Source organism: Alexandromys fortis, unplaced genomic scaffold, assembly GCF_014885135.2.
Source record: "Alexandromys fortis isolate MF-2015 unplaced genomic scaffold, M_Fortis_MF-2015_v1.1 scaffold_52, whole genome shotgun sequence".
Taxonomy (NCBI): Eukaryota; Metazoa; Chordata; class Mammalia; order Rodentia; family Cricetidae; genus Alexandromys; species Alexandromys fortis.
Genome location: NW_026067929.1, coordinates 7,423,045 through 7,448,317, shown reverse-complemented (window position 1 = coordinate 7,448,317; position 25,273 = coordinate 7,423,045). Strand labels below are relative to the sequence as shown.

The 25,273-nt window shown below is 46.9% G+C and overlaps 1 protein-coding gene across 5 annotated transcripts in view; it reads right to left on the bottom strand.

The window, feature by feature from the left end:
- The window catches only part of Trio (trio Rho guanine nucleotide exchange factor), a 282,243-nt gene extending 257,388 nt beyond the window's left edge, over window positions 1-24,855 (bottom strand). The window contains exon 1 of one of the 5 annotated variants that reach the window (XM_050144824.1): window positions 24,234-24,855. In XM_050144824.1, coding sequence (XP_050000781.1) covers window positions 24,234-24,390 — 157 coding nt within the window. In that variant the 5' untranslated portion in view covers window positions 24,391-24,855. Of the gene's footprint in view, window positions 1-23,009; window positions 23,025-23,184; window positions 23,446-24,233 lie in introns of those variants that run through there. The other 4 variants (XM_050144821.1, XM_050144819.1, XM_050144822.1 and 1 more) reach the window with 4 other exon arrangements.
- Between the last annotated feature and the right edge of the window lie 418 nt (window positions 24,856-25,273).

Below are 25,273 nucleotides of genomic sequence, written 5' to 3'. Positions count from 1 at the left end.
GGGGGGGTGTAGTGGGAAAGTGGCTTGCACTTGGAAAAGTTTGGAAGCAATTTGAAAGGCTGGCTGCACCCCACAATGCAGGCTGCAGTGACCCTCCATCCACCTCCATCTCCACAGATCCCTATCAAGGTCAGTTCTTGGTCCACCCACTAGCACCACAGATACAACACCTGCCTCGATGCTGTAAGCTGCTATGAGCTGTGAGTCCACACTTTCGCTGACAAGACTTATATGACCGTAGCTCACGCTGCCCTACTCTGAAACCCAGCGGCCTAGCCGACCCAAGGGTCTCAGTGCTCCTCTGTGGCAGTGGCACAATGCTACGCTTCACTGTGTAGTCACCACAGTGACACAGCCACTCCTCTTTTGCAACGGCACGCCTGTGTTTGGCTTAATCAACCATTGTTAAGTGGCCCACTCCATTAATCCAGTTCTGCAATAGAAAGGGCTTCATTTTGCATGCTGGTCAACCCTGACTGCCACTTGAGGGTGACTGACAGGGAGAAGACAGGAGCCTTTGTGTCCAAGACAACAGGGTTCCTGTCATTGGCTATGACGGTGAATTTCGTGACTTTGTAATTTAGCTCAGTGTAAATCAAGATGCTAGGTTTGTCCAGGCATTGCTGCTTCTGAGTGGATTTCATCTCCTACTTCTTAATCCTTTAAAAAAAAAAAAAGGCTATGCATTTATTCAAAATCTAATTACGGTCATCTTGTTTTCCCACCTCTTCTCATTTCCTAATCTTTTAATCAGAGAAGCTCAAGCCTAAAAACATACCCAAGTAATAGCAGCAACAAAAGCCAGGAACCCTTTAAGACAGTCCTGTTAGAAATGATTAGTCAGCCTCCCTAACACCCAGCCTGCAGCAGCATGCCTGCATCTGCGCAGTCACTCCAGCTGTGCCACCCCCAGCTAGCTGTCCCTGGCTGTGCCTCCTGACCCCACACAGTTTATAATTGGCTGACTGACTTGCGTAGCTAGCATCACCTAAAACGTGCAATTTTTGAGTCTTTCAAACACTACAGTCCTGTAAGTTTTGCTCAAAAGCAGAGATTTCCTTCAGACACCAACAGGCTGGCTTTCTTTGTGATGGTACTGTTCAGCAAGCTATTATAAAACATTTTGTTTCTTTTACAATGATACAGTAATTTGTTACATATATAACTTTAGCTAAACATAAACTGGCTCATTCTTTATGGTCATACACATTGAAGTAGTAACAATCAAATATTTGAGTTCTTTGTTTTCTTAGGCAACACTGGCTTGGTTGTACCTTCAAAATATTCTTAGTATCACTAATATGATAGGTTTCTAAGACTTTCCAATCCTTCGCCCGAAGTAACTTCATGACATCTCAGTATAAGAAAACGCTGGATGTCATTTAAGAACGGGGAATCTCATAGCCAAGTTCCAACAGTCCTCACCATTGATAGTGGCTAGCATGTCATCATCAATAGCATCACCCACCACTGAGATTATGCGTTCCTTTGTAGATGGCCCATACCTAAATTTCATTATAATATTTTAATGCAGTGAGTTGAAGTTAATAAAGTATTTTCCTGGGGGCTGGAGAGGTGGTACAGAGCTTAAGAGCACTGATTACACTTCTAGAGGAACCAAGTTTAATTCCCAGCACCCAATTAGTAGCTCCCAACTGTCCAGGAGACTGACCTCCACAGGTACCAGGCATGAATCTGATACACAGATATATATGAAGACAAAACACGCATATGTATAAACATAAAGAAATTTTTGAAATATAATTTGCTACCTATGCACACAAAACATATTTCCTTTCAAGGGCCATAAATCAACTTTAGTAAATGTCTTGGTTTTATTACCTACTTAACACATATTCTATGCTCACTAAATGCCTTGAATGAATGAGCTTTAAAGATTGTTTAATTAGTAATTAAATCAAAGGATAATGGTACAATGTTAAAGATGAAAAACAAACTATCTGCATATTTGCAAACACAACCAAAAATTTCTCATCACAATTTACCCAAACTATTATGCTTTCTCTCCTGCAAAAGGAAAGAAAGAAATGAAGGGAAGGAGGGAGGGAGGGAGGGAGGGAGGGAGGGAGGGAGGGAGGGAAGGAGGGAGGGAGGGAGGGAGGGAGGGAGGGAAGAAGGAAAGAAAAAGCTAAATATTATTTATATTATAAACAGCACAAAAATTGTTATTCTCAACTTTTCCATGTCTAATATGAAGCAACAACAACAAAAAAGGCCTTCTAGGACAAGTTACAAAGTCAGACAGTTCATCTATCTGGCATACGCAGAAAATCTGTCTGTCTGACATACGAAATACTCACCCTAGACAATGAATGCACTGCGAAGATCATGTCCTCAGTGCCCAGGAAGTGCCCTGACGTGCGCCGGCCTCAGCTCTGCTCTTGGAAGCTTTGTCTACTTTCTGTTACATCATTAATTAAGCCCTGATTCTTAAATTGCTGTCTGCGATTGTGAAAACTGCCCACCTTTACCTTTGAATAATAAGCTCTTCCGCCAACCAATGCTTTAATTGCCAAAATATACTCTGTCTCAGCATGATTGTATTATCCAAATATCATCAATTTAACAGATATTTTCTTTTTTTTTTTAAAGATTTATTTATTTATTATGTATACAACATTCTGCCTCAATGTATGCCCGCACGCCAGAGGAGGGCGCCAGATCTCAGTACAGATGGTTGTGAGCCACCATGTGGTTGCTGGGAATTGAACTCAGGACCTTTGGAAGAGCAGCCAGTGCTCTTAACCTCTGAGCCATCTCTCCAGCCCCTTTTTTTTTTTTTTTTTAAAGATCAGATATTTTCAAGTTAGTTCTAAAAGACCATGCCTTTCAAAATTCTGAAGGTAGATTTGAATCTACTGGTGGGTGGTCCTCTTTAAAAAAGAAAAGAAAAAAAACTCAGGATAAACTCAATAAAAGAAATTACAATTGTACTTGGAAACACTTTTCTTCCCACTGCTGCTTGGAATTGCAACAAACCAGTTTAGCCGCATTCCACCACGTGTTTTATGAGAATAAGGCAAACACTCCAGCACAGTAAAAAGAACGTCAAAGGCTTGATGATTGCCCACAAGAGAAGCCAACGTACAGGAATTTATAAACCAAGGCAGCTTACTCTCCGAGACTCTGCAGCAAACTCACAACACTACCCGGCTCCCAGCTTTCCACACACCACTCATCTTAGCCTGTTAACAGAATCTGGACTCACTGGGGAAGACACTCAGATGCTCTCAATAAAAAGGAAAGAGATCTTAAAAATGCAACTCTTGAACTGTGAAAACATAAGTTTACAGGAAGGAAGACACAGTATAGGTACCAGCTGGTTTCATGTCAGCCTGATACAGGCTACAGTCACTGGGGAAGGGGGAACCTCAACTGAGAAAATGCCTCCGCCAGACTGGTCTGTGGGCAAGCAGATGGTGGGGGCGCATTTTCTCGTGTGATTACGGATGTGGGAGGGCTGATTATGGGCAATGTCCATAATCACCTGGAGTGGTGGTCTTAGGTGCTTGAAGAAAGGGTGAGCACTGATCCATGGCCTCTGCATCAGCTCCTCCCTCCAGATTCATGCTTCTGAGCACCTGCCCTGACATCCTGATCAAGAAGTGGTGTGCTGAAATGAACCCTTTCCTTCCCAAGCTGTATTTAGCCATGGTGCTTATCACAGCAACAGAAAGCTAATCCAGCAGAAAAAATGAAAAGGGGAGCGTCTTCACCTAAAAAGGAGAAACGAACAAAAAAGGCAGCCACAGTGGTCCTGAGATTCTAACAGAAGTGAGGAACGCAACCACGAAAACTCTCTCTAATTCTGTGCAAAACAAAGGCCAGGAAACTAAACCATGTACTCATCTCAAATAACACAACTAAAAAGCAAACCTCACACAGCAGTGGTGACAAAGCTAACCTTCTCAGTAGATTCTCTGGGGACACTGGCTGCCAGGACACCTGCCAGCCTTCAGAGCTGGCCATACTCCCCAACCCATGGGCAAAGCCTCCTCTAGGAGGAATTCCAGACAGACTTGGGTTTCTTGGCAACACTTCCAGCAACACATCTGTATTTCAATACGTTATCCATGGAGTAAAAGATCAATATTCACACGTAGGGACATGAATTTCGTGTTTCAAACTGCAAACACGGAAGAGCCATGGCACCTACCATCAAAGTGAATAGCTGATATGGGATTTCCCTCTGTATGCTGTGATTACCACTGATTAATAAAGAAACTGCTTTGGACCTATAGCAAGGCAGAACTTAGCTAAGTGGGAGAACTAAACTGAATGCTGGGAGGAAGAAGGCAGAGTCAGGGGGAAGCCTTGGAACCACCAGAGACAGATATGTTGGAACCTTGCCGGCAGGCCGTGACCCTCATGGTAAAGTATAAATTAATGGAAATGGGTTAAATTGAGATGTAAGAGTTAGCTAATAAGAAGCTAGAGCTAATGGGCCTAGCAGTGATTTAATTAATACAGCTTCTGTATGGTTATCTCTGGACTGAGCAGCTGGGAATTAACTAGTAGGGAGGCCTACTACAAAGATCAGCTGAAAGGGTGAGAAGAACAGGATGTGCACACATATATACAACACTGGAAAGCAACACCCTGATGTGGGAGTGATTTCTTATTAATAAAGAAACTGCCTCGGCCCTCATAGGACAGAAAATTAGGTAGGCGGAGTAGACAGAGGAGAATGCTGGGAAAAAGAAGCTGAGTGAGTGGGTCGCCATGATGCTCCCACTCCAGACAGACGCAGGTTAAGATCCTCTCTGGTAAGCCAGCTTGTGGGCTACACAGAATATTAGAAATGGGTTAGAACAATATGTAAGAGCTAGCCAATAAGAAACTGGACCTAGCCGGGCCAGGCAGTGTTTGAAAGAATACAGTTTCCGTGTAATTATTTCGGGCATAAGCTAGCCATGAGGGCGGCCGGGTGCCGGGGACGCAGCCCTGCCGCCGCTCTTAATTCAACAACACCCCAATAATACAAATCAACTGACAATTCTACAGAAGTCAAACATGGCCCTCCTGAATCAACCACAGGAAAAAATGAACAGTTCTATGCCAACTATATAACTGCTCTTATGTGAGAAATACATGGACATGGATCAGAGAGATGGCTCAGCAGTTAAGAGCACAGGCTGCTATTGCAGAGGACCCAAGTTCAGTTACCAGCACCCACATTGGGCCACTCACAACTACTAGTAGCTCAAATGGCTTACTCTTTTGAACTCCTCAGGCTTCTACACACATGCACAAACACACACACACACACACACACATTCAGACAATTAAAAATAGGGGCTCACCTGTGTGAGAAGCCCCTACTGGGAGACTATATAAACTTTTCCACAGCGTACTTCTTGCATTTGCTCTGTAAACCATACATAAAGTTCACTTACAAATCAGACACAGGGGGGACCCGGCCCTTGAACCAGTGATAAAGCATTTTGCTAATCTGAGTTATGAATATTTCACCTGTGAACACAGCTGCTTTCCATAGCTAGTCAGGCTTCCTAGAGATCTTGAAATATTAGAATCCTAAAAACGTCTCGAAGGATTGTTGCAGTACTTAGTCCCATTCTTTGGGGGGCTGGCTGACAAATCCCACTGTAATGTCTTCCCTTCCTGGGTCCTGATTGGATTGTAGAGAAAAGGCTTACACAGGAAGACTCGCAAGAGTGAAGTTCTCTAATCACCAAGAAAGGCAAGAAATCATACTTCAGGAAGGGAGAGGCCCACAGTACCCTCCTTAGAGACAGTGCTGATAGACTAGGCCCTTGCTATGTAGGTTCCAAGTTATCAGCTTCCAGGGACCAGGTGCTCCTGCCAGGCCCATCACTCAGTCTACTAGTGTGGACACAGAGGCCCTGGTCATCCTGTGGCTGTTGCTGCTCACCCAAGCCTTTCCAGAAACCACCATGCTCCCAGTGAGTCCCATAAACAAGGTTAGGATTAGATGCTGGTCACCACCACCACCACTCTTAAAATACTTTTTCTTTAAGGAGCCTTTGAAATCCTACTTAGTAGAAACAACATGACCTATTTGTGAGAAAAACTGGGTTGGCCTCATATCTACCTGAGCACTTTAAAGGGCCTTGTGGCCTGCTCTCAGGCTGACATAAATAAAGCCACAAGGGAGACAAGAGGAGTGGGGCAAAGTCCCAGAAATGTAACTAAAATGCAAAAAAGAGGAAACCCAGAGAAGAGCCTGCAAGATTCTGGACTGACGTATGGAAGATACTCCCATAAAAGTATTGTCAAAGAGCTCAGGAAGTCTTCCCAGCGAGACTGTTTCCCTGAAATTACCTATCCGCTATGTGACCACTCTGACATGGACACTGGAAAACATCCATAGGCAATAAGCTCTCAAGTCTTAAAGGAAACCCAGTAACAGAGGTTTCTTCACATTCTCCTTACTGTGACTGAGCCACCCTGGGATCAATCAGCAAAGACCAACAGGATCCACAGTGCCCCTGGCAATCAACAGTCGGAAGGCCTGGCACAAAACAGGACTTGAGCAGCAGTGAACACTAAGCTGGTCAATACCAGCAACAAGAACATGGCCAAGCAAGCAGGAGATATCCTCTACCACCCTCCCATCAAGCCTCCCCCGAACCCCGTCATCCGCAAGAACATGCTCCCTCACTCTCGCTTCCTTTCTTCCTGCTCCCAGGAAACCTTTTATCACTGAGGACATCATATCATAAAATGTCTGGGGCTTCTGTCCAAGTCTGCTGATTGAAAGGTTAACCTGCCTCCAGCGACAGGAAGGGAACCGGCCCCCGAGACTAGGGGTACAGCGTTCTGTGCTCATTCCCACGCACTAAGGGCACAAATAGGAGTAGACGGACGCTCAATGGTGATTAGAGCTTGGAAATAAATCATCAAGGAAAAATTATGTGTGCTAAGTCAGAGGTGAGCCAAAATCATTTTCAAGAAATAATACAGTTTAACAAAAGAGCCCAAATGGCTCCAAAATAAATAAATAATGGCCATCAGGTTTATACGCTAAACCAAGTTTACCAGCATCACAACAAACGCAAATGCTAATCCAGATAACACTAGTTAAAGTGATTAGCTCAAGCCCAGTGACTACCAGGTGACAGGTGATGAAGGGCACAGGTAGAGAAGGCAGGGGGGCAGAGAAAGACCCGGCCTGGGTGGAGGAGGAATGCACACCTCAGCGGGCACAACTCCCCTCGGGTGTTTGCCCATGGTTGGGGGCTGAAAATCCAGACTACAGCAGTGGCTCTCAACCTCCCTGACACCCCGACCCTATAACACAGTTCCTCACTCGTTATTTTGTTGCGACTTCATGGCTGCAATTTTGCTACTATTACGACATGTAATGTAAATAATCTAATATGCAGGATATCTGATATGAGAACCCTATGGAGGTTGCGACCCACAGGTTGGGAATCAATGCTCTACAGTAATCTCTCCTAAATTCCTGTCCCAGAAAAACAAAAACAAAACAAACAAGCAAAACCTCCTAGCTCTGCCTACCTGCTCTGTGACTGTCAGAGAAGATAAAACAGGAGAAAAGAAACACTACGGGGAAAATTAAGTGTTCATTCTGGGAAGAAATCACTTCTGCAAGCTAGGATGAGTGGGTGTGCCCAGCAGCCCTTGGCCACTCTGCTCACCAGACACAGCCCTAAGAATGGCACCAGGAGGAGTCAACAGGGCTCTCAGGAGGGGATTTCTGACAGCTTTTTACAGGGCCTCCTGGAAAAGCCTACTTCTGGGCAGAGAAGGCTATTTAAGAATGGCTGAGGCAAGAGAGTGACCTGGAGGTGAATCACTCTCCTGAGCAAGGAAAGTCCCTTTGAAACACTGAGCCTGAGAAAGAATGGCAGACAGACAACTGGAGAAATAAAATGAAAACACGGTTTAGGGAGGCTAAGCTAACGAGGGTGGTAGAAACCTCTAGAATCCACCCATTTTTATTCAGACAGTTCTTTGTTTAGTGGGAACCAGGGGTCCTGGCCATTGCACATCCACAGGCCAGCATAAAATGGCCATCCATCCTGCTTCAGCATATGCCTGATCCACAGTTCTCAGGGCCCTGAGATGCAGCTGATACTTTTTTTAAGTCATTCAACATGTAAAAGAACACCTTTATTTCAGGATATACAGTGAATTTGACTTAAGCACACAATGAGGAAGTTTCTCCTGTAGAGTCACTGACAGAGGATGACTAAGTGGAAAGGTGAATCCTATCAACACTGGGGCAAGAGGCTGAGCAAAGGTAACAGTGATCTGGTTGGTGGAGAGGCCACTGTTGGAACCTTCCCGAAGTACTCTGAGGAAGGGCAGACACAACAGAGCCACAAACTTTTACAACACCAAGTGCCTCTCAAGTCAGGCATCTAAACACCTGGACAACTTCCTTATAAGTCATGCAGACGGCATTAACCCCTTCTGCTGCACCCAGTTATCAGGGAGTTGAGCCCGATATGTAATGCTGACTCCCTCACTTCCCTCACTCTACTGGCTGAGACTTTCTGTTAAAACTGTTCTCCAGATGTTCTGTTGTTGTGTGGTGGTGGTGGTGATTTCTGTTGTTTCCTTTAGCCCAGGCTAGTCTCAAACTCTGCTTTTACACAGCGCTGGGTGTCAAACCCAGGGCTTCCTGTAGGCTAGCTAGTCAAGTGCTGAACTACATTCCCAGAAACCCAGGGCTTCCTGCAGGCAAGCTAGTTAAGGACTGAACTACATACCCAGAAACCCAGAGGCACTTTGATGATGCTTTAAGACAATCTTTCTATCGCTGACATGAAAGTGTCAAAGGACATACATCACTTGAATGACTCACGATACAGAAAAATTACTACGTCAGAAAGAGGCAAGCTAACTGGCTGTGGATCTCTGCTAAGACGACAAGAATCCAGGGGCAGAGAAAAATGTTTTCAGCACGAGAGACTCTACAACTATATTAATAACAACGCAAATGTAAGTTTTTATTTTAAGTGACACTAACAGAATTATTTACCATTTCCGTCGTGTGGAGTGTTTTCAGCACCTATTCACTCTCTGCAATCATGGTGAAAACGAGGAGCAACAGGCTGCATGGAGTGTCTGTATTATCTGCCAAATCAGTCAAGCTTCCTCCAGAGACCACTGTTCTTAATTAAGGGAAGGTACAGTCAAAAGGTTACCTCATCCCAGGACAGAACAGAAGAGGTTAAAAACCTTGGAGAGACAGCCTCACAAAAACTCCCCCTGACTCAGCTGACCATATGTGCAAAGATCTTGGGAGTAAATGTACTGTTTAAACCTAAAACGGTCCTATAATATTCTTTTTGCCAACAAACCTCTGACACTGTATCACGGCTTCTATCAAGCCAGGAGATGAAATGATCCCGATGAGAGGTAACTGCTGGTGCTCTTCTGGAACCTCAGCTCTTAGGAGAGTGAGACAGATGTAATGCTTCAAGGCAAGCAACCCAGGCTTATACTGAGACCTTAAAAACACACACACACACTTCACTTACCAGACATACATACATGTAAATACATACACACACACACACATATATACACACATACATATAGACATCCCTGACTCTTGCTATCAAAATAATAAGTGAAGGATCTGAGACTATAGCTCAAGGGTGGGATGTTTGCACAAGATCCTGTGTTTGATTCTCCAGCATCAAAAAATAACAATAAGAGACAGTATAAAATTTATTAAGAGGAGCCGGGCGATGGTGGCGCATGCCTTTAATCCCAGCACTCGGGAGGCAGAGGCAGGTGGATCTCTGTGAGTTCGAGACCAGCCTGGTCTACAGAGCTAGTCCCAGGACAGGCTCCAAAGCCACAGAGAAACCCTGTCTCGAAAAACCAAAAAAAAAAAAAAAAAAAATTTATTAAGAGGAAACTGAAAAAAAATACAAATTATATGTGTGTCCTAAGGGCAGAGTTAAAGAGGCCATTCCAAGATGCCTCGAATGCACCACCACCCCACGTCACCACCGCTTGTCACAGTTTGCTTGTCACCGGGTCTATGGCAGTTATCACCCATTCTGGATCCTACTCCGTATGAACTCTATCATCTCTGCAGTAAAAGAACAAAGAACTGGCATTTGCAGTGCTCTGGTATCAGTAGAGTCTGGGTTCAGAGAACGCCGATGACAAGCCATCTGTTCTGATCATTTATGATGTGATCGCTCCACTCCCCTTCAGAACGGTGCGAGATCTCCATGGCAACACTGTGACTTCTTTAGTTTGGGGCCAGTGGTGTCCTCTCCTTCACAAAGCACGTGTGCCTCATAGATGGCCATTCTCAGGCTCTTCCTTTGCGCCAGCTACACTGATGGAAGGATTCTACAACCGCACTAGCACCCCTCACTCAGTACTGGTTGAGGTCCCTGCTAGAGTGTGTGTACGTCTTATACCTAAAGGATACACACACACACACACACACACACACACACACACACACACACACACACCAGCTAGAGCCTTGGTCCTCAGTGTGGTCCTATTGAGAAGGGACAGGTATTTAAGAGGTGGGGCCTAATGAGAAATCCCCAGGTCACAGGGAGAACTGCCCTTAGAAGGGATTCAGGTGGTTTTCCTGAGAGCCTGAGTTAGTTCTCGTGAGAGCAGTAGCTATGGAGAGTGAGCCTGAACCCTGAATCACTTTGTCTTCCTGTCTTGCAGTGGGATTTCCACTGCCTGCATGTACTCTCATCAGCCACGTATCTGCCAAGATGTGGAGCACTCAGGGGCCCTCTCCGGAGCCTGAAGCTGAAACTTTCAGCCTCCAAAACTGTGAGGTAAATAGACACATTTTCCTGGCAAGCACTGGCCTCGGATGTTTATTATAACATAACTGGACAGCTATATATCCCCAGAGCCCACAACTTAGCTAAGGGATAGCTTAGAGGACCCGTCTACATATGCATCTGGGTGATTTCAGGGCACTATCCTAGAACGAGATGAGAGATCCTGTGTCTTATTAAAGTCCAGGTACTGCACTGGTCTGAGTTAAGGAAACATGGGTATAAATCAGGAGTTGCTCACTAGGCTTCTCCTGGGAGCTACAGTGGGAGCAGAGGTCCCAGCAGCTCACACTCACAAGGGAAGAGATAAGGGCAAGGAACCAGAGCCAAAGGCAGCTGTACACAGGAGCCATGCCAAGACCAATGGACCACAGGAAGCATGCACAGGACAGACAAGTGCACCTTCCCAAAGGCAGCAGAGCTCGTAGGGAAAACAAACCACAGAGGAGGAGGGACCAGCAAACACATGCAAGAAGTGCTGGACACAGTGCAGGACATGCTGATGGGCCAAGTCCAAGCTCCCCTTGAGCCTGGATCTGCCAAGGCTGGGGAGCAAGTGGATCGGGTCTGCAGCTCGGGAATCCACTAGCCCTCACATGCATTCTCCACTGTCATGCAGCATTCAATGCACTGAGAATATAAGCAGGCATTTGGGATGAGTGGTGCAAGTGGACGGAGATAGATTCTGCATGGTCTGCATTGCCGCCCTAGCCTACAGCAGAGGCAGACACCACTTCTACCAAGCAATGTGTGAGAAATGAGACCTAACGTGCTATGTCTTTTTAAAAGCATCTCAAAATTCATTTTCACCTTGAGGGCAATTTCAATTACATAGCCTGTGCTCGCCAATCATCTCTTTAATTTTAACTTTTACATTATTCCCCAGCACATTTTAAAAGGAGGCCAAAAGAGAACCTGCCTAATCATCTTGCGTCTTTGGACTATAAACTCCCACTGGACAGAACATTATTTTTGTCTTCTCCAGCTGTGTGGCACCCGGCATACTGACGCTGCTCAGAGGATAAACAGCTTGTTCATTACAGTGTCATGTATATTAAATAATGACCATAAAGTCCTTTGAAGATGAAAACCACTTCAAGTGCTAACTAATGCTAAGCCAGGCATTTGGAACTAAGAAACACAGATGACAGAGTATGCATCCCATGGAGGTCACCACCCAACAGGACAGTGGACTAAGAGGTTCTTGTCCCAGTGCCTCTGGTCCCTTTGCAGGTACTGAGTCTAGCATATGCCCTCCAGTCTGCTTTATGTGCATTTAGTGTATACACTAGAGCAGAGAATTTCAGAGTGCCTTATTGAGAAATGGTACCAAGCCACGTAGCTAAACATAGATAAGAATTATGGGTTAATTTAAGTTGTAAGAGGTAGTTAGTAATAAGCCTGAGCAATAGGCCAAATAGTTTATAATTAATTAATATAAGCCTCTGTATATTTCTTTGGGACTGAACAGCTGTGGCACAGAAACTTCCATCTGCAGTGTTGCAAAGAACAAAAGTCTTGGAGTTTCACTTCTTTCAGGAACCACACCCAGAAGAAATTTCAAAGCCTCACAAAAGCCTGTCTTCCTCCTGAGATGTCTGCTTTCATGTCAAAGCACACTATGGCGTGTCGACTGTACAGAGGAGTTCACCTAAACTCCACAGCACGGACAATGATAATTCTTGACACAGAACTGCCTTTCTGCAAATTAATGGCATCTGTTTTGGAATCTAACCAAATATTCCACACCTTGCCCCCAACATGCTAAGTGAGGAAAAGTGCCTCTAATGTGTGGTGCATAAGCTTCCTTGGGAAAGCACGGCCTGTGATCTGCTATCATGCTAACACCACTCTACACAGGAAGGAACACAGCCAAAAGCTACCCCTGTCAACTACCCCAACTCTGTAAGACCTCAACTACTGTCAGTTTCGCCCTGCCTAGCCACGCCCTTTCCTACCCAACTCACCCGGTCTGAGACCACTAATAGGAAGGAAATTCAATTCTTTTCATTGAAACTTACTAAAAAAAAATAATCTAAGGTCTACAAAAATTTTAAATATACCACCAGACTGTAAGCAGAAGTGAGATCAGGTCATAATCTCCTGTCAAATAGTGATTTCCATCCCCCACCGCTGCTCCCATTCATGAACAACAAAAAGGGGTCAGCAGAAAGCTCCCTAACAGGGATCAGGTCACAAGGCAATCGCCAGAGAAGCGGGCATGGCAGTAAAGTGCTGCTCTCCCTGAGGACTCTGGTCCACCTTCCCTAGGAGACCTCTTCACTCGGTAACCTCAAGTCTGTCCCAACAGGCTGTGGGCTCTATGTCCACCTGCATGCAACCAGGTTACCATTGCCTTCCTCGAAGGGGGGTCACAGAAAACACCCCAAAACTGAAGACATTCAGGCCCCTTTTCTTTCATTTGTTTCTAATTTCAGTATTATAAAATTCACCTCACTTAAAAAATAGAATTCAGTGGTTTTCACATTTACACTGCTATGAAAAGGTGGCCGTTCTCTAACACAAACCATTGCTATCACCCCTAATAATACAAACCATTCTCTAACACAAACCATTGCTATCACCCCTCAAACGCCTTTCCCAGGAACAGCTGGCCTGCCAGCAATCATCCCACCCTCAGTCACGACCTTCTACACTCCAACTTGACTAATATCATTCTTAAAGTGTTCAGAACCCACCATCCTTTTCTGACAAAACGTTTTAGTCATACAAAGGACTTCAGAAGGTACAGCGGCCAAATTTCCCAGAATTCAATTTAACAAGAATATTTATAGAAAGCGCAAAATGCAATATATGAAATTAAGCCTATCTCCCCAAATCAAAGATCAAAATTCCACATCATGATTTCATGCAAAAAAATAATAAATAAACAAACAGAAGAGCCTGGAACACAAAAAAAAAATCTCACCCACCATTTTATGACTTCTAGAACTAAGTGCGTATATGTACGCACACATGTATAGTTCACACTCGCATCCTTCCCAGAAACCACACACTGAGCCAGAAGCATCACTGCATTATGTACCACAGCTGGTCTCTGGGAAAGGCAGCCAGCACCGCATCTTTAAACCATGACTCCTGACTTCAAGAGGCAGAGTGCACTCCAGCTCCCATGCAGACACTTCACCAGGTACTCTTACTGATCTAACACCTTCTTAGTTCTCCTTTAGTTCTCTCCAGCAAGTACTGGACAACGAGATGAAGACAACAAACTTTCCCCCACAATACGTGTCATTTTAATAAACCATATCTATTTGAAGTTAATCTCTCTTTTCTTCTTGGTGTCTCCCTATTTCCAACTCCCTGAGCATCACAGAAAAGCAAGCTGCGGATGGTGTCTGGCAGCCTTTGGGGAGCTGAAGATCATGGCTTCATCTGCTGACCAGAACTGCTGATCAACATTTTCAACTTGAAGATTTGTGCACTGCTTTGCAGAGGCGAGCATTTTGCCATTGCTTCCTGCACATGAGGTAAGAGAATCCAGACTCCTCCCCCATCAAAGCAGAGCAAAAAAAAAACAAAAAAACATGGAACCAGGAACACGCAGCGCCCTATGTATGAGCCAGATGTCTGAGTCCAACCCAGGGTTTTTCTTACAGTTAGGTGCAGAAAGAGCCCTGAGTATGAATGTAACTGTGTAATTACGTTAAGTGTGTGTTTGGTTATGCAGTATTTATACACACACTCATGAGCTCAGTTCACTGAGAGGTTCTACAGGCAATGAGCACACTTAGTGCCCACTCTGCTAAAATGAATCAGTAATGGCTGATATCAGGGCTGGGCAAGGGAAAAACAAGATGATCCTTGAACTATTTATTGTGCCATGAAGTGAGAAGGAACTAAAAATAAAATAAAATGATGGAGATAGGTCACAAAAGATAAGGGAGTCAGCCCAAAGCCACTGTTCAAATTGCAGACAATTTGAGCAGCAAAGATAACGACAGCAGGGCCATAACTAACATGATGCACAGAACGCAGTTCATGAGGCCACACTTAGCAACACGCATTGAGTTAAGCAGGAGGAGAATCTCTTCTTCATGGTGGAAAAACAATAACAAAGAATGATAGATACTGTTAGAAAAAAATCACCATTTGGCAAACCAAGTAACAAGTAATTCAGACAAAATTTACAAGAGACACCACAACTAACCAATGGAAATAAAGGAAAGAAAGAGGGTTTTGCACAGCCTCAAATTATCTCCCCACAAAACACTAAGTAATTACAAAGGGAACGAGACCTGGAGTCACCACCTGAACCAAGTGATGAAAGTGCCACTACCACACTGGAATAGCTAGATGCAGTGGGGCAGCTGGGTGGCAATGAGGCAGCTGGATGCAGGGGACAAACTGAATGGCAGTGAGGCAGCTGGATGCAGACAACTGGGGCAGCTGGATGGCAGTAAAGCAGCTGGATGCAGAGGAGAAGCTAGGTGCAGTGAAGCAGCTGGATGGCAGTGGGGTAGTTGGATGCAAGGGACAAGCTGGATGCAGTGGAGCATCTGGATGCAATGAAGAAGTTTGATGGTGGGGGAAGCTGGACGCAGTAAAACAACTGGATGACAGTGAGGCAGCTGGATGCAGGGGGCAGCTAGGTGAAGCAGGGAAGCTGGATGCGGTAGGATTGCTCATGTTATTATGAGAAACCCTCCATGGCCTGAATCTAATGAGGACTCATACATGCCAAACTAACAAGACAGTCATCAGTACAAATATTCAATATTCAATAACATCCAGGTAACAGAAGAAAAACTAAGGAGACGTTCTCACTGATGGCATCTAAGGAACTATAAAAAATAAATGTAATATGTGGTCTTAGAATCATCATGGATCATCTTTTTTACTTCTTAATTGTTAAAAGGGCATTTCTGGAACAAATAGAATTTTATTAAGTTGGTAGATCTATTTGATGTTATTGTACTCAGAAAGTACAGTGCTATGGGCCTGTAATCCCAGCCCGGCAGGCCAAAGCAAGAAGATCACAAGTTCAAGGCCTACACAGGTTACAAAAAAAAAAAAAAAAAAGTGATAATTTCCTGATCTTCATCATTACGTCAGGGCATTTTCTTGTTCTTAGAAACACACACAGAACCATTTAGAGCAGTGGTCCTCAACCTTCCTAATGTTGCGACCCTTTAATACAGTTCCTCATGTTATGGTGACCCCAACCACTTCATAACTGTAATTTCGCCACTGTTATGGATTGTAATGTAAATATCTGATACGTGAAATATCTGCTACCACACAGGTTGAAAACCACTGATTTAGAGGCAATGGACTTCATCCCATCTGCCACTTACTCTCAAGTGGTTCAAAACCAAAGCAGTATGTCAATGATGTATCTAAATCCACACAGCGACAGACAAGGCAGAGTGCAACGGTAACAAGTAGGAAATCAGAGTAAAGCTCTTCTTTGCTGAGCACGAGATCTGACTTCTCAAAACAGTTTCTTCCCTTTCCAAGTAACTGTAACTTTAAATGCAATTACCAGTGCAGACAGAGCCAACTAAGCACCCTGAATCGGCAAAAGTAACAGAGTTGCTACAACTCAACTACACTGATGCAGACCTACCCTTTGTTACCTTTGCTACTGTGAAATAAAAGACTGGGGGCTGGAGAGATGGCTCAGTTGTTAACAGCACTGACTGCCCTTCCAGAGGTCGAGGTCCTGAGTTCAATTCCCAGCAGCCACATGGCGGCTCACAACCATCCATAACGAGATCTGGTGCCCTCTTCTGGTCTGGCCTATAGATATAAACATATCTATATGTATAGATACATATAGATATATGCATGCAGTCAGAACACTGTATACATAATAAATAAATAAGCCTTAAAAAATAAAAGAAATAAAGGACTTAGTATAATAATGGGTCAAAAGTAACCCACAATTTCACACTAACCAGCCACCCTTTTAATTCTGGAAATTGTCATATACTAAGAAGTAAAACTGAAATTTTTTTTGAAAATCCCATAAGGATCATGCTGTCTATCAACTATGAAGAGACCAAATGAAGTGGGTTGATGAAAATGAGCCTTACATATACGAGAACCCAAAACAATTGCCTAAGAAATGTCTCACTAAAGAGGAGGGAGAAATCAAGCTGCTCCATACCACTGTCTCTCAACAGAATCTGCTTGCACATGACAAAGAGCAAAGGAAAAGTGGAGACAACGCAATAGCTTTCTAGACAAAGCCAGGACACCCGCAGTCACTCCGAAAGAAGCTCCTAGGCCTCTGTCCTCCTCATACCCGCTTGCTCTTTTCCTAAGTTAGACAGGAAGTCTTAAGACTCATTATGATGTTTTACATGATGATGGCCAAAGGAACATCCCTGGCTAGCTCACCCTGCCCTTCCCATCCTGCCAACACTGCATTTACAGCCACAGACACTTCCCAGCACTTAGATCCAGTCCAGATGGTCAAAGACATGGGATCAACACTTCAATCAAGATTTCCCTGTAGTCCACAACAGATGTGAGCCGAATAAAGCAACTTGGCCATCACACCTCACCTGGATATCTGCGGCTACTTGTAATATTTGTGTTACAGTAGTATCTGTTGTCATCAGGAAAGAAAAGAGAAACAGAAACTAAATTATAGAGTCCAAACCAACACAAGGAAAATGCTTGCTGTATCCTGGAATCTTTCACTCAACTTTTATTTGGATCTACACTACTAAATTATAGGTCTGACCATCAACATCCCAGGATCTATGTATTTAAATTTTAAAATGGCAATCCAGACTCTGCAGTGAGGTCATTTTACTCTCTCCCTCTGTTAGGAAAATAAAGGGGACAGGTGCCTTCCTAAGAGTGAAATGGGGCAGGTCAGGCACCCTCAGAAGAAGCTGACATACTCATCCATGATCAAAACCGCACCACATGCTGAAGAGGAGATTCTAGTTTCAAAGAAAAAAGGTACGAGAGACATCTTACACAGGACCAGATGAATCACAGTATTAAGTGGCCGGTGGAAGAGAAATACTAACAGACTACCAGCTCTCCCTGGAGAGCACACCCACACAACTAATTAAAACAGTAAGTAAATAAATAAGTAAATAAATTGAAAGGTATTATGGGGTCAGTGTAAGAAGAGGAAGTGGAACAAAATCAAAAATGAAAACCAACAACAACAAAAAAAGTACCAAAAACTCTTATCTAAAAATTTCGGAGATTATCCTTTACACGTGAGCTGTACGTGGAAATTACATTTGCAAGTTCAGGAACAGTTGTTTATTTCATGGTCCGAGGACATGTTAGCAATTCACTCACTCCTCAGAATGAGAACTGGGTAGCTGCAAAGTCAGAAAGCCCAGGGATTTCTGCAGACAGTAAGATGGGACAGCCCATCCCCAGAAACCCTGCTTCAGTGCCGAGACTGTCGAGGCTCTGCAGACCATGCTGTGGGTGCGCCTCTCCTTGTGGTACAGCAGCAAAGACCCCCAGAAAGGGAACACTGAGAGCGGCAGGAATGGCGGCTATCAGTCATAGACACGTGGCTGGCTAGTCATCTACACGTCGAGTGTGTTTATCAACAAAATGCACTCCGTAGCACATGGCCATCAGACCAGACACTCCACAGCGCGAAGTCTCAGGACAGACAGCTCGAGAGGCCATCCTCCTGCAGCAGTTCCGCTCACTGCAACCCCTAGTGAACCTCTCCCACCAGCTCCTCACCCTCCGACACATGAACAAACTTTCCCAAGCAGGCGGGAAGTTCCTTATTCCGATCTTAAAGGGCTTCCTTACATGGATAGGGACTAAAAAGAGGAAATTAAGATCAAAACACATCCATGAAGAAAATTAAATGTTTCTACTATTGGTTAAAAATTCAAACTGAAACTGGGCAGCGGTGGCACACGCCTTTAATCCTAGCACTTAGGAGGCAAAGACAGGTGGATCTCTGTGAGTTCAAGGCCAGGCTGGTCAGAGTGAGTTTCAGGACAGCCAGGGCTACACAGAAAAAAAACCCTGTCTCTAAAAAAAAAAATAAAATAAAAATAAATAAATAAATAAATAAAAACCTGTATATTTACATACTGACCATAAGTGTTAAAAACGAGGTTTCCCATAAACAAGAAAGTCGGCCCATGAGCCCTAATAGCATCACAACAGAGCTGTGTTGGAGATACTGGTCTCTATAAGCTGGTAGTAAAGTAGATAAGATTTGGTTATAACAAGGTTTCTCGGGGGTGGGGTGGATCAAAAACCGTAGATCAGGAAGACTCAGGGACGGAGGCAGAGGAAAGAGACACACACCAAGGCCAGTAGAGTCTTCCCCCACACCCTTAGGCTTTTTTTTTTTATCAATCCAGAGCTGCAAGCATGGACTGTCTACCCCAGAGTGGATCCGGCTGAAAAGTAAAGCAGCCAGCTCCCCAGTGGTCACGGAGAAGTTTCCCATCAATACGTTCAATCCTGCGCTGCTGTTCTGGGCAACAGCCCCTCCTGGCCACTGCGCCCCATCAGATTAAATAAAAAGGGAGAAGAAACATGGCATGCCTGTGCTCCAGGCAGATCCCTCAATCACCCGTCAATTCACCAAGTGTGTGGGCCAGAGGACAGAGAAGCAGGAACGAGGGGAAGGACACCCAAGCAGAAAGCACCTTCCACTGGTGTGGAACTGCTACCCAGGTGCTTTCTTCACTGTCAACCCAGGACCCGTCTGGCGGTACTGTCAAGATAATGCAGTTAAGGTCATAAAGACCAGTCCACGGCAGAACTGATGAGGGATGAGGGAGGTCACCACTGCTGCTTTTTATAGTGTAACAGAGCTCACTTCTATCAACATAAGTGATTTTTTTTTCTAAGTAAGTGTGGCTATTGATTAAGAATTTGACTTTTCTCTGGAATTCTGCCAAGAATATGAGATTAACATTTTATTTTCTCAGTGCAGGAGTAAAGAGTAGGCAAAATAAATATCAGCTACAGTTTATTTAAGTTGATAACTTCAAACATTACCTCTGACTTTCCATTAGGAACAAATTCCATATCCATCATAACATTTAAAAAGTTTTTTAAAGCTGGGTAGTGGCGGGACATGCCTTTAATTCCAGTAATAAGAAGGCAGAGGCAGGTGGAGCTCTATGAGTTAGAGACCAGCCTGTGCTATAGAGCTAGTTCCCAGACAGCCAAGGCAACACAGAAAAACCCTGTCTTCAGGGGGGCAGGGGTAGTTCTTAAAAAAAAAAAAACTATTTTAATTGCATTTTTAATCATACCTTTAAGAATCATAATTAAACCACATTTCACTTTGAACACCACCACTGACTTCATTTAAAAATCTTGGTGAAAAGTTAAAAGGGTTAAAATAGCTTCCGCTAAATCTTCCTTCCCTTGAATCTTAGTTAAATTGATGAGGGGGAAAACCCAGTGCCCCACCTCAACAAGCTTGCTCGAGCTCACCATGTCTCAATGGAAAGCTGCTTTCAGTGGTGACTTTACTGTTCTCATGTTATTTCTCGAAAGTCACTTCTGGATGGATGGATTTACCTATTCATCTCAGATTCCTTAGTGCCCTCTAAAGCAGCTTAGCAAAGCCACTAAGAAGAGGAGGTCAACACTCTCTAGCACTTTTTCAGCTTTCCTTTTCAGAATTTGGAGGGTAGCAAGGACTTACTTCAGGACACAATCGCTGTTCTAGAACTTAATGGACCACAGCTTCCCAGCTCCAGAACACAACTTAACTGGCACTAAGAGCCTAACTATGAAGAAAAGCCTGCTCGTACTCCAAAGGAAACCATCATATCAAAGCATATAAAAGCATGCACGCTGCTCCCTCACAAAGTGACACACTCAATTCTCTTCATGTAGTCCTAGGGAAGAGAGAGGCCGCAGAGAGACATCCAGAATAAGACTTAGAAAGAAACAAACCCAGCGTGATGACTTCAGAATAACCACAAACCTTTGTTCTCCACACATTCATTTAACGCCAACCAAAGCATGCCAGGCAGGTTAAAAATAATGCATTTATGTAAGTCCCCCTCACCCCCCAAACACACACTCTACCAAGGTTAAATACGGAGCTCTGAAAAAATGATTTATTGCCACAAGGACAGGGACCCAAAATAGATTGGCAATAAAAGTGATTGGTCCCAGGGGCACTGAGAACTAATGTAAGCAACATCCTGGCCATGACAGGCATCCGGGAAGAGCACTGGAGTCATGGCTTAACCCTGATTCCACCTGTACCCAGTTCCACACTGGGAGAAAGCCACACGACCTCCCTGTGAGTCGGATTCCTCATCTGTAAAATGCAAACGCTGGTCCGGCTCCATTCTGCAGTAGCTCTGTTTTAGTTTTTTTTTTTTTTTTTTTTTATTGGGGGGGGTTTCCTTATCTGTTTCAGCGTTCCACTCTGAACAAAGAAAGGTGATGTCCAAATTCCACTAACATATGCAAAACAAAACAAAAACCTGCTAGCTGCCCACTCAACCCACTTTAGCACTGACTGGCCTGCCAGTAAATGCCAAGCCTCAGGGTGGCTGATCAGGATTACCTAAATGCATAGGGACTTTTCTTTAATAAAGCGTGGAGAAGACAACAAAATAGCAGCGCAGGAGGAGAGACCTAAAGTGGGATGGATGCTCGAGGACTACCGCCCTGAGAGTCAAAGAAAAGTGAAAAACAGCATGTAGGTACCAACAGCTGTGCAGGAGCTACGAACATTCACAGGAAAGGGGGGTAGTCCTCAAGGGCTAGCTCCCCCACCCTCCGAGTCCCCAGCACCCACCTTCAGCTCTTGGCAGGTGGCAGCATCTCAGCTGGAACACCTCCACTTAAGGGGGGGGTGACATCTATTTTCGAGCTGCTCTGTTAAAAGTTCTGTTAAGCTGATACCGTTTTCTTTCATCCAACCACAGGTACCAGTTTCAGTCTATGGCTACAAAAGTGAAGCAAGAAGAACCAAACAGAAAGGGGGCCAAACAATCACAGCTGCAGGCCTGAGAAGGTGAAGGCAAGCAACAGAAAACCTTTGTCTCCTCGGACGTGTTGGCAAGCTCAGGGCCAAGAACCCAGAAGAGGTTCACACCCTACCTGTCCTCCCCAGCCAATGGGAACATATTTTCCTATCTTAAAGACAATACAGATGGATTAGCAACTCATTCTCCTCCACGTTCCTACAATCAAATCTGTCCTGGGGGTTCCCTGCCATTAACTGCTCTATTCCACAAGGCCCCAGCCAACACCATCTTTACAACCATGATTGGTGCCCATGCCAAACTTATCAGCCCCTTTGCATCCTGTAGTAGACACCATTGGCCTAGATGCCAACCACTACGCTTTGGAACAGGAATCCAAAGTTCCCAAGGGGGGAGGGGGTTAGAAATAACTTCTAAAAGGGGTGCACACTACACCTGAGAGGGGACAGGTCTTCTGAGGCCAATCCAAAAACCTACCCTGGTTCCTGACCATGAATCAATTAACTAAAAAAAATCAATTTGTCTAGTCACATGAAATAAAAGAATATAGAAGTGGCATTACCTGAACTGCAACTCTAAACTGAACAGGCAACCCATGACTACAAAAAAAAAAAAAAAAAAAAAAAAAAAAAAAAAAAAGAACAGGGAACAGAGTGACGAGAGGCACTCAAGGCCAGCATGTCTTTGGGGAATCTTGGGAACAAGCCATTCCTCAATGGTTCATAAAAGATAAGAAAGTTCAGTCTCACCAGCACCAAGTAAATAAATAAATAATAAAAATCCCATCTCAGGGCACAAGACCCTCTCTAAGAGCAAGATGCTGAATTTTGTCAGTCTATTATTCTGTGACAGATGACAGAAAAAGGAAAAATGATAGCTTCTGGGCATGGAGGAAGCACGGCTTAGTTCTGCTCTACCCAGCCAGTCACACACCAAAAAATAAATAAATTCAAGAACTCTTAAAGTTTTCATTTGAGGGAGTTGGTGTTTTTCTAAACCTCTGCTTTTTGCAAGGACCTCGCCGGAGATGGAGTACTGGGGAGTATATTAAACCCAAGCTGACACCACAGAGACGGAATGTGTCACTTCTAGTCATAACCAATCGGTTAAGACGAATCAAAAATAACCTTGCCAGACAAAGATCAAGAAGACAGAACTAAACCAGGTATCCAACGGCTCTGCTAACTTCTGCCTCGCCCAAGGCTGGTCGCTTCCTATTGCTAGCTTCCCGTGACCCGGATTGCCGTCCTGATCTCACCCAATTTGGGAGCTGACTTTGAAAGAAGCCACGAAGAGCCTGAGCCATCAGCCTCCGGCGCTCACCCCGGTGCAGGCCGCTCACCAGGCCCCGAGGCTCTCCCAACAGTTCTCCGGGAAGCCAGCGAACCGCCGCCCCGCGCCCTCCCGGTCCGCCTGCCTCGCCGGGACCGGACCTGGGCCTGCCTCTCCGGCTCTCCAGCGCGGAGTCTGCATCCTCACTCCCGAGCCTAGCCCGCCAGGGACGGTTCTCCGAGATGCAGGCCCCCGGGTCGCCGCCGCTACCCTCGGCCGCCTCCGGGACGCACAAGCAGAGTGGACTGCACGCGGGGACGAGGGACGCGCGGACGCGAGCCCGACTCGCGCGGGATCTGGGCCGGGCCGGGCCGGGAGGAGGCGCCGTCACCGGGGTCCCCGGGACGCCCCGTCACGCCCCCTGAGCCGCACACCCGAGCCCCTCCCGCCCGCCTGCCCGCCCGCCGGGCTCCGCGCTAGCCTCCTCCTTCGCCAACCCCGGCTCGCCAGAGCGGACCCCCAACCACCCAGCACTGCCTCCAGGTCCACGGCACCCACGCAATGCCCGCGAGCCCCGGCTCCGCACCTCTCCCCAAGGCCACCACGGTCCCAGATATCCTTCCCCGGGCCTCCCCCAGAGACAATGGCTCGACCCCGCCGTCCCGACCACTGCTTCAGCTTGGCCACCGTCCTGGGTCCCTTCGCTGAGGTGCGATGGCTGCCCCGTTTCACAGAACCGTACGCCAAGGCTAGATGATGGGCTAGAGCCCCGAGCCAAGACACTCGCTGATAATGGGGTCGGGGATCCAGCTACCAGCGGCCCGGAGACCAACACAAGGCACAGCCCGCTGTCCCCGGCCCCGGTGAGCTCGTCCTCCGGGACACCGGCCTCCGCCCACGCCGTCTCCGCCGCCGCCTCCTCGGCCCTCCAGCGAGAGACAAAGAGCCGGCGCCCCAACCCGCGGGGCCGTGGCCACTGCAGCGGGAGGGCGAGGGGTGTCTACCCTGGCACAAGGGACGAGCACCGGGGAAGCGAGCAAAGGCGCCCGGAACAAGCCGCAGCACACGGACGGCGTGGGCAACCTGACACGCCGGCGTGGATCGCCAAGCCCCGCTGCGGCGACGGGGACGAGAGCGCGCAGGGCTGTACCGGGCCGGAGAGCGGGGCGCGCCGGGCCGGCCGAGCGCTCGGGGCAGCCGCGGGACTCACCGGATCGGAAGAAGGCCGCGATGTCGGCCAGGTCCTTGGCGGCCTCCTCAGCGCCCTCACCGGCGCCGCCCCCGCAGCCGGAGCCCGCCGCGCTGGCCGCCGCCGCGGGGCCGGAGGACGCGGCCGGGGCGGTGGCACCGCCGCTGCTGCCGCTCATGGCTTCGGCGGCGGCCGCGCCCGCCTCGGGCCCCGCGCCCCTAGCTCCGCGCACCCAGCTGCCCGCGCCTGGCCTGGCGGCACCGAGCACCCAGCTGCCCGCGCCCGGCGCGCGGACGCACAGTCCCGGGGCGGCGGGCGGCGGCGGCTCGGCCCGAAGAGCGCGCCCACATAGACGAGGACACCGCCCGGGAGCCGCGAGCCTGGCGCGGGGCGGACGCGCGGAGCCACGGCCTCAGCGTGGCCTGCCGGGGCGCGGGCAACGGCGCGGACACGCGAGGGCGGGGGCCGGGGCCGGCGGAGCTCCGCTATCACGGGCGCCGGCGGCAGCAGCGAGCCTCCATCTTGCTTTCCAATGGGGAAGGAAGGAGGGGGAGGGAGAAATCACGGCTGAGGGAGCCCCGGTGAAAGGAAAGGGAGAGCAGGGAAAGGAGAGGAAGGAAAAAGAGGGGCTTCGGCAATTTCCGGAGAGCTTCGTTAGGGGCCGGAGCGTGGGCTCGGTTGGTGGGCGGGGCCTGTTGTGGGCGGGACTATGGAGGGGCGGGGCCGCTCCTGGGAGCCCGGAGGGCGGAATAGAGAGGCCGCTGGAACGTGGAGCGGGCTAGGTCTCCTCCTCCCGGGCAGCTTCCAAGCCTGGGAGGAGCAGGAACAAGTGTGACCGACCCACACTGGCCTTCCAGGCCCGGCACTGCGCCCCCTGCCAGGACTCTCACGCCTACACGGCAAGCGATCCTAGCGCTGGAGCGGTTTCATTATTATTTATGTCACCCGCGGGGCCGGGTGACCAGGGCACAGGGCTGGTGTGTCCCTCGCAGGCGCAGCGCTGACACGGGCGGGTAGAATGGGCTCGATAATTGTTGAATGAGCAGAGAGGCAATGAAAAC